The 15,070-nt window shown below is 42.6% G+C and overlaps 1 protein-coding gene across 3 annotated transcripts in view; it reads left to right on the forward strand.

Annotated features, from left to right (window-relative positions):
• Positions 1–15,055, forward strand: part of phactr3a (phosphatase and actin regulator 3a) — a 29,966-nt gene extending 14,911 nt beyond the window's left edge. Inside the window, exons 2-12 of one of the 3 annotated variants that reach the window (XM_020089271.2) lie at positions 1,603–1,764; positions 3,276–3,443; positions 3,942–4,157; positions 4,459–4,687; positions 5,035–5,285; positions 6,644–6,797; positions 12,386–12,441; positions 13,120–13,181; positions 13,351–13,491; positions 13,941–14,017; positions 14,448–15,055. In XM_020089271.2, the coding sequence (XP_019944830.1) occupies positions 1,603–1,764; positions 3,276–3,443; positions 3,942–4,157; positions 4,459–4,687; positions 5,035–5,285; positions 6,644–6,797; positions 12,386–12,441; positions 13,120–13,181; positions 13,351–13,491; positions 13,941–14,017; positions 14,448–14,463 (1,532 nt within the window). In that variant the 3' untranslated portion in view covers positions 14,464–15,055. Of the gene's footprint in view, positions 1–1,599; positions 1,765–3,275; positions 3,444–3,941; positions 4,158–4,458; positions 4,688–5,034; positions 5,286–6,643; positions 6,798–12,385; positions 12,442–13,119; positions 13,182–13,350; positions 13,492–13,940; positions 14,018–14,447 lie in introns of all 3 variants that reach the window. The other 2 variants (XM_020089272.2, XM_020089270.2) reach the window with 2 other exon arrangements.
• The last annotated feature ends 15 nt before the right edge of the window (positions 15,056–15,070 follow it).

A 15,070-nucleotide genomic window follows, 5' to 3' on the forward strand; every position in this document is an offset into this window, starting at 1 on the left:
AGGGCAATCCAGCAGCAATGTACGCATGCAGCTCCAGACCCACACTTTGATATGAGTCACAGTCAAGTTTTTCTCTCATCAGAGAAAATTGTTCTCTGTGCAGTGACGGAAGTACAGTAGGTTGTTACTGCACTCTACAGTTAATCACATACTCTTTGTTTTTATTCCTTTTATCTGAAATATAGTTTATATATGAATCGATGAATCTCAGTCATATGCAGACATCTCTTGTCTGCATATTTTCTTTTGGGTCTTTTTTTCCTATATCATTATGGAACTTATTTTACAGTATTAGGTTTCTCATGCTCTGATGTGCTTTTACTGTATGTTGCCATGCATTATTATTTGCATTTTATTTGATAGTTCCATTATGACACGAGAGCATTAGATTCAATCCTCCTGAGACATACAAGCCATAAGTCATCTTGGCTTTGTGGGAAGAAATAACAAAAATACACTGTATCTGCTCTGAGATTCTGTTCTGTGGCATTTTGCAAAATACTCATTATGTTCCTGTAATGAGAGCAATTGTCTCCGATAGTGCAGAAAATGCTGGGTCTGGCATTTGAGTATGCAAATCAATGTACCGATCCGATACATTTCTTTTTATTATTTTAATTAGTTGCATTTTTCTTTTCCCAGAAATCACTTCTTTAATCTTTGCTGTAAAACAACAGTTGCACTGTACTGCCACTGGCAAGAACTGTTTTTAGAGGAAGAGGAAGAAGAGAAGGAAGTGATTTCTGGTTGTGTAGCATTAGCCAGAGCTTGCTAACATGTCAGTAAATATTTCTTACTGGAAAGTCTCACAGGTAAAATGGCTTTGTGCACCGTATGCAAGACTTCAGTTTCGAGGGGTGGCACTAAGGTTACCAACTACAAAGCCAGCACATAAAAAATCTTCCATAAGGGTTAGTAGGATAAATCTGTTGAAATATGTTATTTAAATGCACTGCTGTCAGATAGACACTCTGTATCGGCTGATACACAAAGTCCAGGTTTTGGAATCGTTATTGGGAAGGTAAAAATACTGTCACACCCTGAAAACATTGATCACTGAGGAGACACACAGTGTGTTGTGTAAGAGCTGGGACATAAAAACATGTAACAGTGGAGCATTGGAATATTTTGTGTTGTTTTACCCGGCAGTAAAGTCACACCTGAGTCTCAGGGCCTCTCCTGTGTCTCTGTGCGCTCCGGTGCTTCCTCCACATTTGGACAGCGAGAGATATTAATTTTGAAACCCTAGGCATCGCTCGGACAGAGGAGATTCACAGGAGAGTAACAGTCACGAGGGAGTGTGCCTTGATCAAATGAGTCTTTTCTAATTCAATCTGTTCACAGCACTTGGAGTCCATCATGGCTCATTCAGTGAGGTGAGCGTACTAATTGTCTTCTGCCTTCTCTCTCCCTCTTCTCCTCCTAAACTTCTGCATGTTTTTCCTCATCCCCCCCACTCCCATGCTCTCTCTTTCCTTGTACTTGACCCATCTCCATATCTCACCTCTGTCCATTTACTCCTCACCCCGCCTCATCCTCCTGCGACACCTCTCTCGGCCCCTCTCCGGGCTTCTCCCCCATCGCCACTGTCTCCTGAAGTAGAGGTGCTGGACCAGCAGAGGGTGCTGAGGACGGGTTGCCTGGTGAGCAGCGTCCACACTCCACCCATCCGGCGAAACAGCAAACTGGCCACCCTGGGGCGCATCTTCAAGCCCTGGAAGTGGAGAAAAAAGAAAAATGAGAAGCTCAAGCAGAGTTCCACAGGTACAGGCCGCAGGGTGGTGGGTGTGAAGGGGAAGCTGTAGATTCCCAGGTTCCATAAACACATCAACCCACTCACATTGCTCCTCATCCCTTCTAATGAATTGGAGAGAGAGATAATGACGGGGGGACTCTAATCATTTGAGTTATTATTTTTTATTATTTCGCCAATATTAAAACGTTTACCATGATATCATAACCAACCAGAAACCTAAAAACCCAATTAAAGTTACATTTATTTCATTTTATTAATTTCTTTACTTAATTTTATTTTGCATTACTGGCAAATAAAGGCCATTAGATAAATTGACAGCACTAACAGCTGTTGTGGAGGTATTACCAGAAGGCCTCTGTAATCATCTGGATAAAATGTTTGCTGTAAAATAAAATAGGAAATTGGAAATTATATATATTCTTGCTCTAATATGTTAAATTGTGTGAAATACAGAATAACAGTAAACAGTGACAACATTGTTAATTTTATTTATGACACAATGTATTTGCCTGAATAATATAGTATGTGTTTTAAGCTTGGTTCACCATCTTTCTTGCCTTTGGTGGATTAGGAAACAGAGCTGAAAATGGTTCAAAATGTTTTTCTATCAAGTAGCAAGTAGAATATGTTTTTTAAACCAGATGGTTGAGAGTCTGAGATAATTCTGGAAAAACCTCGGACTGGGTTGGTAAACCGATTTCTAAAACCTACATTTGTTAATCAGCTTAAATTCTTGTTTTGTTGATGTGTCACCTGAATTTTCTTTATAGCTATAGAATCAAGATGGCAAAGGTCTGTTGCATAATTGGTCAGTCTGTCCTCATTTAGTCACCTGATCTGTTCAAGGGTGAATTCCTGAGCTATTTCAAATAAAATATTCTCCACAAGGGATTTAAAGTAATTCACATTGTAACTATAATAAAAGTATATTTTTTATTTTATTTCACTGTTCTTAAGGTGAAAATACATTTAAAGGAGATGAGATGGCCACTAACTGCTGTTTTGTTGCAAATGTATTTCAAGTGCTGCCTGAAAAAAGGGTAGTAAAATAAGTAGAATGTCACTCAGCAGAGTGCATAACTCAGCCAAGGCCCAATACGAAATAGCATTTAAATTCACTAGAGCCGGATTTCTTTTTGGATCTGCACCAAATTGTACAAACTCATAAATATCAGACCCCTTCATATGAGATTTTTTTTTTTCTGAGAATTTGTTGTAGATGAACTTGCAATTTAAAAAAAAATCCTGGATCCACCCACTGATCCAAATGTGCACCAAAATTTAGTGGGTTCTCTCCTGACCCACATTTTTCTATCGACTGTCATAGAAAATCATAAACCTGCTCACAAACAAACAGAGGGGGGGGGCATAAACCTCTTGGCAGAGGTAACAAAAGTAGGTCCAGCATCGATAGCAGAAACTCTTTCTTTCTATCACTGAAGATAAAGGTCACATAATCGTGTTTGTCCAAATTACAGGCATTTTAACAGCTACACACACTTCTCTCCTCTCGCCACAGATGTAGCATTATCCAGTAGCCTTCTATGCCACGACCCGAACTCTCCCACCCACGGCTGCTGCTCGGACGGTGCAGTCCTGCTCGGAGGATTCGGGGGATCTTTGAACTCAAACCTCACAGTCAGCAGTGTGGAATACCTGGGTCCTGAGGAGGAGCATCCCCCTTCAGGTAGGACAGGACAGGGCCAATAGAATCATAGAGCTGTAAAAGCAGCAAGTAAGAAAGTAAATTTAAAATAATTTAAATGAGGATCTGGGACTTTCATACTGGACTGGAAAAAACATTGACACACGTTGAGTTTTATGCACACAAAGTAGTGGAGACATGTTGTTTACATGTGCCTGTAGAGGGCAGCAGAGACAGCTCAATGATATTTCTGTGCTCACCTGCCATTAGAGGTCTAATACATTTTACACCTCATATTACTGTTTTTAATTTTAGAATATTTGTATTTACTTTTCATATTTCAGTGATTCCTCACAGGATTATATTTCAGTTATTTTCATTTGCATTTCAGTTTAATTAAGTGTTATCTTTTTCATTTCTAACCTCACTGCTGTGTTAAATCCTCCTTTAAAAGCTGCTTCCACCAGTAGTGCCTTGTGTTTGCATTCTTTGCAGCAACACTCATTAATACTTAGTTTTTCTTTATAAATGTCCCCCCAGTAGCCGCCCCTCTCCAGGACTGCGAACGAGTGGAGGAGAATGAACCGCCGCAGGAGGAGGTGGGAGACGAGAGGGTGCACCCTGCTGGGGATTTACCCGAGGGGCTGCAGGACATGGGAGACCAGGTGGAAGACAGACCAGAGGAGGAGATTCCTCCGGGTACCTCCCCACCACAAGTACCTCCGAAACCGATGCCTCAGCTGAGTACTGGAGATGGTGAGTTAGAATCTAAGCTGAGTCACGTTTTCCAGCAGGTTGTGAGAAAAAACAACTTTTTCCTGTTCCCATTTCCTCCTCAACATGTTCACATCATCGGTCAAATTAAACAGATGTGAAGTCAGGTAGATTGTAGAGTCTGAAGGGAAAAAGTTTACGTGTTTTGGAACTCTAGCTCAGTGTCTGGAAATAAACTCCGGCCCGTGTGATCTGCAAACTGTTTTGCAGGATAGACAAAACAGGAGAGGAAGAGACCGACTTGGTTGACAGTGTTTCTCTTCTCCTCCTCCCTCTCTTTCAGATTCAGGGCCTGTGTCGCTCCCTGCTCACCTGCCAAACTCCTACCTCCCCAAGGAGCCTCCCCCCAGGGCCACAGAAAGCATGGCTTCGATGACCCTGCCTCTACGAGGGCCACTGGCCAACTCCTCAGGGTCACCACATCTAGGCAATATGATACATCCTCCCATGCCCCCTAGCTGCATTATGGAGGAACTGCAGAGAGCATTCGCTTCCAAGAACAGGCAGGAAAGGTGAGTCCTCAGTTTGACCCCATACATCTGTTTATATGAGCCACAGCACTGAGAAATACTGGGACAGTGAGAAACAGATTTACTGCTTTGTCCAGTGTCACTTGGATATGATGATTATATACAGTACATATAGTGTTTAAAAGTAAAAGTATATATAAATATATGTTGACAAGAATGAGGATCTCCCATTTCTAACAATATGAGCATTTGGACTGCCCAGGTTTACAAGTGATAATCAAATGCTTTAAATCTGAATGTGTAAGTCTATATTTAAAATCTAGAGGTTTCCCTCCACCCACAGCCATCAACATTAATCCTCCATTTGTTCTCCCCCCGTCTCCCCTCAGTGTCCATGAAGGGTGTGAGCAGGGCTCACCCCCGCGGCTGTGGTGTTCTGACGGGCGGCTCTCTCGCTCATGCAGCTCTGAGAACCAGCACACGCTGTCTTTGGTGGGCGGCTGTATGGGCGGCGGAGGGTCCGACTGGCCCAAGAAGGAGGCAGAGGAGAACAAGGAGAACATGCGGCTGGACCAGTGCTTCTCCAACACCTCGGGCCTCCCCAACGACCTGGAAGGCTGGAACGACTCCGTCATCTCTGGTATGTTGACGAGCTTGACAGTGTGATTTTAAGTGCGGTCTGGAAGTATTGAATTAAAATGAAATAATCATGAGAGCGACGTTTTATTTGAATATAGAAGTGTAACCCTGTAACTGTCTTCCTGCGCTGACTGGAAGCCAACATCTTAATTATAGCTTGCATCCTGTAATATCTATTCTATCCTGGATACTAAATGCACTCACATTTTCTGTTGCTTCGCTTAGCTTCTGCTTTTTGTTTAGGCAGATGTCAAATTTAAAGCTGCATGAATGAATAGTTTTAAATTAACAATGGTTTAAGTTACTATGTAAGGGGAAAGGGGCTGCTATTCCCACACAGCAGGGCCGTGCAGAGGCCTGTCGGGGGTCAGGTGCTCAGATTTTAAAACATCATACAGCAACACAGTTTTCAGCTGAACCTTTTGAATTATAGCAGCAGATATTCAAATAGAATGAAACATGGCATCTTACATCAAACCACATCATAATATAAACTTTATCTGCTAGCAGAGTTTCTCACACTGAGCTCAGAGGGTCAGTTATGTTATGTGAGTTCAGATGAGATGTGACCAACGGCAGCCGGATCATTTTATTTATACTGAAATTATTAATAGTTGTGAAATATCCTTCTTGTTGAGGTTACCAGACAGGTCTTTGCAAGTAAAAGCCCTGACAAATGCAACCTGGGGGGCATATTTGCAACAGTCACGGGTTTGTTTCCGACAAGCTTAATTTTTTGGAAAATGAATAAATAAGGGAGTTTGAAGAGCACAGCCCTAAAGCCATATCATGACATGTAAAAAAAATCCTGGATCTTTCCATTTATCCTGATCTGATCCAAAGTTTAATGACTTTTCTTTGGATCATGCCCCGCCCCTCCACTAAACTTCCTGGGAATCTTTTATGTGGTTTTTGAATAATTCTACTGAAAGACAGGCAGACACACAGCAAGGGAAACATAAACTCCATGTTAGAGGTAATTAATGCAGTTAAACAGACAGAGGGAACCTGAGGCGTTTGGGGCCCAGGTTGTTACATATAAATACTGTTTATTTTTTTACACAAGGGCTACATGGCGTACAGTGATATGGATCCTGGGGCTGAGAACCTGCACTTTACCAAAATAATTATTGTTTAATTTAATTTCCAATGTGTTGCAATAAACAGTAAGAATGTGTCTCACGTCCAAATACTTCCAAACTGCACTGTAAATAAAGCTCAGGATGTGAGGAAACATGTTCAGATCAAGCAGAGGGGGACATTTTGGGGATTAAAAGGCTTTACTCATTTATCGTATATGTATTGTTAGGTTTGGAAAAGGGAGAAGATGTGTGTGAAAGTGTGTTTGTGCGGTTGCAGGCACACTTCCTCGCAGGCTGAGGAAGGAGCTGCTGGCTGTAAAGCTACGAAACAGGCCCAGCAAACAGGAGTTAGAGGACAGGAATATCTTTCCAGCAAGAAGCGACCAGGAGCGGCAGGAAATTCGCCAGCAGATTGAAATGAAACTGGCCAAGTAAGTAATGAAACCTTCTTTACATGATGATCTGTGAGTTGAGGTGATGGCAATGAACACAACATTGATTGTTTCTTGTCTTGTGGTAGAAATATAAATGTTTTATTGACATCAGGGACAGAATGTCTCCTTGTCAATGTCTTTCTGGTTCCAATCAACTTATTTTTGCACATCTCATCACATAACTCCAACGAGTTCCAGCAGGTCCATTATAAGCACCAAACTGTTTATACTCATAGCTGTCAGTTGCCCAAATAAATACGATTGTTTTTCATCGAGATCCACGAATTATTCACCGGGAATTTGGTGAAAATGTTAAAGAAGGTGGGGAAAACATTCCTGGATCCACCCCATAATGAAATGTGTTCTTTCTTGATCAATCAATCAATCAAATTAAATGTGTATAGCCCATATTCACAAATCTTCCTCATAGGACAATGTGCAACATCCTCTACCCTCGTAAGTCATGAAAAAAGACCCAAACTAGCTCAGTTTACTTCCTGTTTATGAATCCACCAAATGTATAGAATTCTGGAGTTTTTTCGTAATCCTGCCAACAAACAAACAAATAAACAAACCATCCAACAACCAAACAAATAAATGGACAAGAGTGAAAACATAACCTCCTTTTCTTTCATGGTGCAACAGAGCAAACCCATGACAGACCCTGACAAGTCCGTCCTGCGGGGAGAGACTGCAGTTAATGTTTAATTACCTCAGTTACATAAAACCCATTGAGAATAAAGTGGGATCTAAACAGAAGATCTGATTGTGTTGCCCAGACTTGATTTATGTTGTATAATTGCTCAGAGGAATCTGTTTGGGTGTAATACTTTTCACTCAAGGCCAGTTCCCAATCATGGAAATCTCTCTATCATATTCCACTGCAGCATGTTGCTTCCAAATGTGGTTGAAATTGAGCGATCCACTTAAACCAGAGAGCAGCCAAATGGAATTTAAATATTCTGGCACGAGATATACGCTCAAGTTCAGTGAATTCCTTGATGCTTCAAAAAGAACATTTGCTGCAGAGCAACAAGTACAGACAGACGCCGCTTCCAGGAAATCTCTTCGTACAAAACACTGTGTGCTTCCCTGCCAGGACGTTAATAGAACTGGCATTTGTGATCTAACTGAAAAACTTCCTGACGGCGGCGAGCTTGTATGCGAATGTATCACAGTTCTTTAGCACCAGCACATCAAACAGGGGCACACCACGGCATTACATAACCCGCTGTGCGAGAACTCACAGTTAAGCGCAGAGTGCCACCCACACTTTCTGGAAAACAAGATCTATCGTCTGTCTGTGAGGCGACTAAGAATACCTCCTCCCTCATCTATTCTTAGATTGACTGGAGGAAAATGTTTTTATTGTAAAAGAAAAAAAACAAAAGCGTTCACAGGTTAGCGAGCTCACGGGTTATGTAAAGTTGGGGATGGACCATGACTGTGGCTTGCGTAAGAGTCAGCAGGGTCAGTGCTTTGAAGACAGAGAGGGTCCACTTGTAGAACAGCAGTGAAAGGAACTGCCTGTTATACAAAGACCCAGTTGTGGGCGGCACGTGGTTCAAAAGATTAATAAGCGTTTAAATGTCTTTACACGCACAAAATAAATGAATGGACTCAGAGGGATCAACCAGGATTCTTAAAGCAGCTTTGTTTTGTGTGCTGATGCTGCTGAGAGGAAAAAAAGCACTAAAACCTTTGCTCTGCTCCAGGATTTGGAACAGATGTGCAAATCTTATGCAAAAGAAAAAGCAGCTGTTCATCTGCTGCTAAAGCTAAATAAGATATAATGCTATTAGTCCACCTACAGCGTCAAGCATATGAGCAGAAAAATGCCTTTTCTACTGTACGATGCACTGAAGGCACGCTGCACTCTTTGTTTGGGTGGGTGGTGCTGAGGGGGGTCCTATAGCTAAATATAGCTCAGAGTGGGGAGGAGGAGGGCAGACGTAGGCTCATTTCCCCCTGGGCTTGCATACTGGATCCCAAAACAATCCATCACACACTCCCCTGGATTTCTTTTCCATTTTTAGATTCCCTTTCCTCTTTTTCTTTCTCCATCCGCTCACCTGAAGCTTCACAATGAAAGAAACCTGCTGCTACACATTCGCTGCTAATCAGGCACAAGGTAGCATCAGGACTCACAGCGGGGATAATGGCACCTTGTCTATCCATTGTGTCAGTGATAGATGACCTTTCTATCTATAGACCCCCCCCCCCCCCCACCTGGCATTTTTACTGCTGCCGCACTCTGCTGCTTCTAATCTTAGCGTGTGACTCTGTTCAATAATGCATCTCCCTCCTTCTCTCCACATATGTGTTGTCAGGGAGTTTTATCAGCAGTGTGTGTGTGTGGGGGGGGTTACTGTACCTTTAAAATGGAGATGCCTATTTTGGCCCCTTGTGCATTTGGCAGCAGAAGCCTCTGCCCCCCCCCCCCCCCCCCCCCCCACTTCTTTGGGTTTTCTCTCTTTGTTTGGATTTTTCACTCTTGCCTTGGCTGCCTTAGTGAGATTTTTTTTATTCTTACTCATTTTATTGCAGAACATCCTGAGTGGCAGATGGAATCCCTGGTGCCAACAGGCGTTAGTGCGTCATCAGGATATTCTGGGGATACCTTTAAAAAAAAAAAATTATATCTATAGTATCCAGAAGGTGGATGTGGAGCATAGTGGATGAGAAACTGGTGCAGTGAGTCAGTGTGTTGTCTCATCCACTGATATTCCCATCACATATAAAACGTGCTTCTGTCCCCTGACAGCAGCGCACGGTGATAACGTGATTCATTTGGCTCACGACGAGGAGAATCTGGCTTTGTTTGAATATTTAAGGTTTGAGAATGAGCTCTGATTGATCCAGGGAGGAGACATAGATAAAAAAAAGAAAAGAAGTGGGCAGTGCATTTCTAAAAATAGCCTCAGAGTCGATGTAAAGCACATACAGCTCTGGTGTAGTAGTGAAATCCCCATTAGTGTGTTGCTAGGGAGAAGCGAGGCATTTCTGCGGGAAGACTCTATTGTCTCGAAGATACCAAGTGTTGTTGCCAGGCAACGCAGCGAGCAGGTCAATAATACAGTGGTTGGTTCTACTCGCTGGGGCTTTGGAAGTGATTTTCTGTTTCATCCATTTAAAACGTATCAGTGTCTGAGCTGCAGGAACACTCGGTCCCTCCGTTGTGTTTGTCGAAAAGTCGTGATTCAAAGGAGTCTCTGTCTCTTTGCTGTCCCCCACCTGATGATGAGATTCTCTGAAAGGAGCAGGACAAAGTAAAACTACTTTCAACCTCACAGAAGAGGCAAGTTAAAATATAAAGCACATTTCAACAACAAGGCAATTCAAAGTGCTCCACATAAAATATGAAAGGCATCATGACAAATTTTAAACGCAAGACATCTTATGTGGTAAAGGATGAAGGAAGACGACAACAGAAACACATTCTCTGTTTGCTAAAGGTTGCAAGCAGGAATAAATTAATCAAATACCTTTTTGATGATGTCTACAACAAAGACAATTCCCTGGAAAACGTTCTTAGTGTCTATGTTTCATTTTCAATGTTATTTCTCAGAAGAGAATTCACAATTATGGAATTATTCCTTCTGTCGCTCCTGGATTTCTAGTCACACACGTGTTAATTGACACAGACTAATTTTTGGCCACAGTATTGATTATTAACAGCTTCTGTGGTGGGTTAAAAATAACATGCAGCACTTTATTCTTTTCTGTGAACACTGCTTTCTTTCCTCTGTTCAACTGAAGTAAAACACATGTACAGAACCAGCCTGAGCTTAATGCTTATTATTACATAATATCTGTGTAGATGGCAGCGCCTGTTGATTCACAAATGTGTTAAGCTGGTTCACAACAGGCTTAAATTGTATTAACAGGGTTTAGAAGACTAGAATGCCTGTCCACATAAACTATTGTTACAGGGAACACCGCCATCCTTTCCATCTTCATCTCTATCAGACATTTTCTTTTGTATGAATACTTTAAACAGTGATATACCTCTTCATTTATGTTGTACATTGTCTTTTTAAATGTTCTTATTTTGTTGATGTGCTGTCACACTCCTGTACGTCCCGGGAGAGGGATCTCTCTGAGGTTTCATTGTTTTTCTGCTCCTGTTAAAAGGTTTTTTCTTCGTCCTTGTCGAGGGTTAAAGGCAGAATATGTGTTAAGCCCTAGATTGTGATTTGTCAAAAGGGGCTGTACAAATAAAATCTGATTGATTGTTTGAAAATGAGCTTTTCAGCCGAACTCACGCGGCCGACAGCAGGGACAGCCGCTTCGTGTCTGGGTCTCAGTGCATGTGACCTAACTTTGATGTTTGTACAGGACAGAACTATAAAGTGTCCCGGGTTGGCCCAGGTGAGGGAGGTAAAGAGGGTCCTGCTGTGTGGCGGTCTCCTGCCCTCTCTGTCCTTTTCCACCTCTGGAGATGTGCTGTGGAGGGGGGTGCCACATGCTGTCTGGAGCTGAGCCCTGTTGTGCAGCTCACATTTATTATTTATTCAAAGTATGAATAGTTCACACGCACAGGGGTTTCTGGGAGAGAAGAGAAACAATCATTGGCTTTCGGAGACCTTTCAGACGCTTTGATGGTGAAGGGAACGTGGCGGCTTGAAATAAACCGACTGATAAAATACTAGTTTTCAACTTTATTGTCAGTTCTACCATATGAGCAGGACGGAAGGGATGGGAATTCTGTTTATCTCTGATCCCTGTTGTAAACATATATGTAGAAATATACTGTAAGTACACAGTATATAAGTAAACACTCAACATATGAGTACACAACATAGTACGCAGTCAAAAAGGCACAGGGCAGATAGGATACAAGTAGTGCAGGCAATAGATTGGGCAGTGCAAAATACTATATAGAAAGTAATGTACGAGTAGAACAGCATCAGATGTAGTAAAATAGCTGCAGTCACAGCAAAAATGACACGACCACAAAAAACAGAGTGGTGCATTTAGTGTTTTGAACAAACCCAGAGTTTCATTCTGTGCTTAAAATAAAGCATGTGACTTAAACGAGCTGGTGCAGCAGCAGCATGGCTGACGAGACTGTGCCAGTGGCCCAGTGTGGATCAGGAGGATGGGGATGCCTCCAGTGAGTGGGAGTCGATCGAAGCTCCGCCCTCCAAAAATTATGCATGTAGTAACCAGGGAGACTGAGGGAGTCGCGCCCCATCACGACCCACTTCAAAAGCGCCTGTGGTCGGTGGAGGATAATAAAGAGGAGCCGCTGCTGCTGTGGTGAAGTACAGTCAACACCGCACGTCCTGCAACCGCGCCTGAGATGCAGCATCTGTCCGGGGCACAATAATCTGGCGGAGAATTCCCAAAACCTCAGAGAAGTCGAAGCTTCTTGTTTCCAGATGTGGGGAGCGCCTCTGCCCAAGCACCACAGCCGCGGATCGGATGCGAGATGGAGACATAGGGGATTCCTTTGGAGAGCGCGCACAGTGAAGAAGCGAGAGCCGGTTTAAGGGCAGGAGAGGACAGGAGAGGACAGGAGAGGACAGGGGGACAGCTTGAGACACAATGGTTCAAAACGTGGTTCTGGTGTTTCTCCGCAGGAGGCTGAGCCAGAGACCCAATGTGGAGGAGCTGGAGAGTCGGAATATCCTGAAACGTAAGTTTTGGAGGCATGTCTTCCGATGTGAAACCTTTTTACTTGAATTTAAAAAACACACACACTCATTTAAAGCTATGCATATTTGATAGCGCAGCCTGGCCCAGTGTATGGTCCATTATTCAGGAGCAGGAGAACGCATCACTGCACATCCCCTCCCTCCACTCTGATCCCGGTGGAAGGTGGTGGAGGATGGATTTGTACACATGAATTTGAAATTACCAGATTAAGAAAAAAGAGAAAGATTTTACATCAATATACAACCAGCATTGCTCCCAGTTGACCACATGCACCTAATGTGAATTTCTGTGGTTTCCAACTTATTTAATTGCAATGATAATTGGCTGTGTGCAATCTTTAATATCATATATGCTCGTTATTATTTTGTTTAGATTTTACTTAATTCTATCTTCCATAGTCCCTTGTGTTTATATTGTATATTTTACTAGTTATCTTTAATGTGTGGCTTTATTTCACTGCTGCCTTTTTATTGCTTTAACACAGTAAATTCCTCCATAGTGGGAATAATAAAAGATAATCTCATCAGTTTTAAAAAAAATGAATCTATACTCATTAATCATTTAAATGAAATTACTGTGATATCTGATGTTTTTCTAAAGAACCCACTTGTTGATGTATGGATTTATAATTTATTTGTTGTCTTGTTTTTTGTTTCAGAGAGAAATGACCAGACAGAGCAGGAGGAGAGGAGGGAGATCAAACAGCGGCTAAACAGAAAGGTACACAACTGTGACTGAGTGTATTTATTACTGATGACTTATCAATACTTATAAATTGTATTGTATACATTGTACAGGTGGAGCACATGGAGACAGTATTGTAGTTGATTCAAACTTAACTTAGCAGCCAGAAATAATCATTCATTCCCCGCTTCCTTGTGTATTCCAGCTCAACCAGCGGCCCACGGTAGACGAGCTGCGAGACAGAAAGATTCTGATCCGCTTCAGCGACTACGTGGAGGTGGCCAAAGCTCAGGACTACGACCGGAGAGCAGACAAGCCCTGGACTCGGCTCTCGGCAGCAGATAAGGTATGTGTGCGTGTGTGTGACACAGGCAAGATAACTCATGTTTTATTTATTTTCAAACCAAGGGAGTTTATATTAAACCTATTACTTTCCACTAATCGCTTGGATTCATCACCAAAACAAAATTAAGGCCAATATTATTACAAATATTTCCCAAGACAATGAGGGCATGATTCCGCTCGTGTGACACTACATGATTTGTGGATGTTTTCACTCTCCTCATATCATTACCACTGCTTGTTTTCTTTATGTCTTAAAATTTGATATATGACACTTAAAAATAAAATGACTCAACTCTCCACTCATCTGCAATGCATGTCGCTGCTAATCTTGTTTTTTGTTTCATATGACATTTCCTCCTCCTGCTGTCATGTTCCTGTTGCCCGAGGTTGCAGCACCGTGATGGCTCAGGATGCACTAATGCTGTTTTTTTCCCTCTCCCCTCCTCACAGGCTGCAATCAGAAAAGAGCTGAACGAATTCAAAAGCACCGAGATGGAAGTCCACTCCTCGAGCAAACACCTGACGAGGTCAGTGTTCGAGGGTGCATGTCTGTGTAATGTGCATGTAAGGCTCTATTCTGGGAAACAGCGATTCTAAATTTAGCCCTCCTTGCTCATCATGAGAACACTCGGGAGCTAAAGATAGATGGGAGTGCGTGCTGATGTGGGGGTGGGGGAGGTTGTCCTCTGGTGGGGTCGTACTATCAGACAGACGATATAATGCCAGTGTCCTTGGTCAGGCTTGTTTGGAAAGCAGCGATCTTTGTTGTGAGTTCTGACAGTGACCCAGAGCCAGGATAGGGGACATTGTATACGTCCATCCCTTCCACATTTAGTGGCTGTGCTGAAGTAGCCCTACAGAGCTGATTAACGCTGCAATTATAGCTGGGTGTGATGACAACAGGCACCTTCTGCTCTCATGATACGTTACTGATCTTCTCCACGTTTGTCTCTTCAGGTTCCACCGGCCATGAAAGGGGGGAGTTTCTTCTGTGAAGAAATGCTGAGCGTAGAAATTTTTCTGAGGCTGCTACAAGCTGTTCAGCAGCAGCAGCTCAAAGAGCCTGAAGCTTTTTTCGTCTTCAGCGTGTCTTTAAACAATCTTCCAGCACCCTCTGACTATCATATCATCAGCCTGAGAGCACGGGTGTGGGAGAAAAGATGACAGTAACGCGAGCGACGGTGTGTCTTGGAGAGGACCAGACGTCGCCACATGGAGGCCGACAGGTAGAGGAGGACTTTGTTGGGAGCCTCACACTCTCAGGATGAGAGCGGAAGAAAAAAAAACAATCTTGTCATTCAGTCAGTATTGAGTTTTTTTTGTACTATTACATGGACTCCTCTGACAAGGCAGCAAGAATCTGTGTAGTGGGAAGAAGTTGTGCATGTGACCAGCTTCACCTTTTCTTAACTGATGAATAATGTGTCACTTGGACTGTGTTAAGACTGTGCAGTCTGGGGGTGTTGGGACTGAATTTGATATTAACTGTACATACAGTATGTCAATATGAATGGGACCGTCAATGTCTTCACTGAAAAGAGAAATACCTTTGTAAGCACTACTTGTCTTCAAAATACAAG

Source organism: Paralichthys olivaceus, chromosome 6 (genome assembly GCF_024713975.1).
Source record: "Paralichthys olivaceus isolate ysfri-2021 chromosome 6, ASM2471397v2, whole genome shotgun sequence".
Lineage (NCBI taxonomy): Eukaryota > Metazoa > Chordata > Actinopteri > Pleuronectiformes > Paralichthyidae > Paralichthys > Paralichthys olivaceus.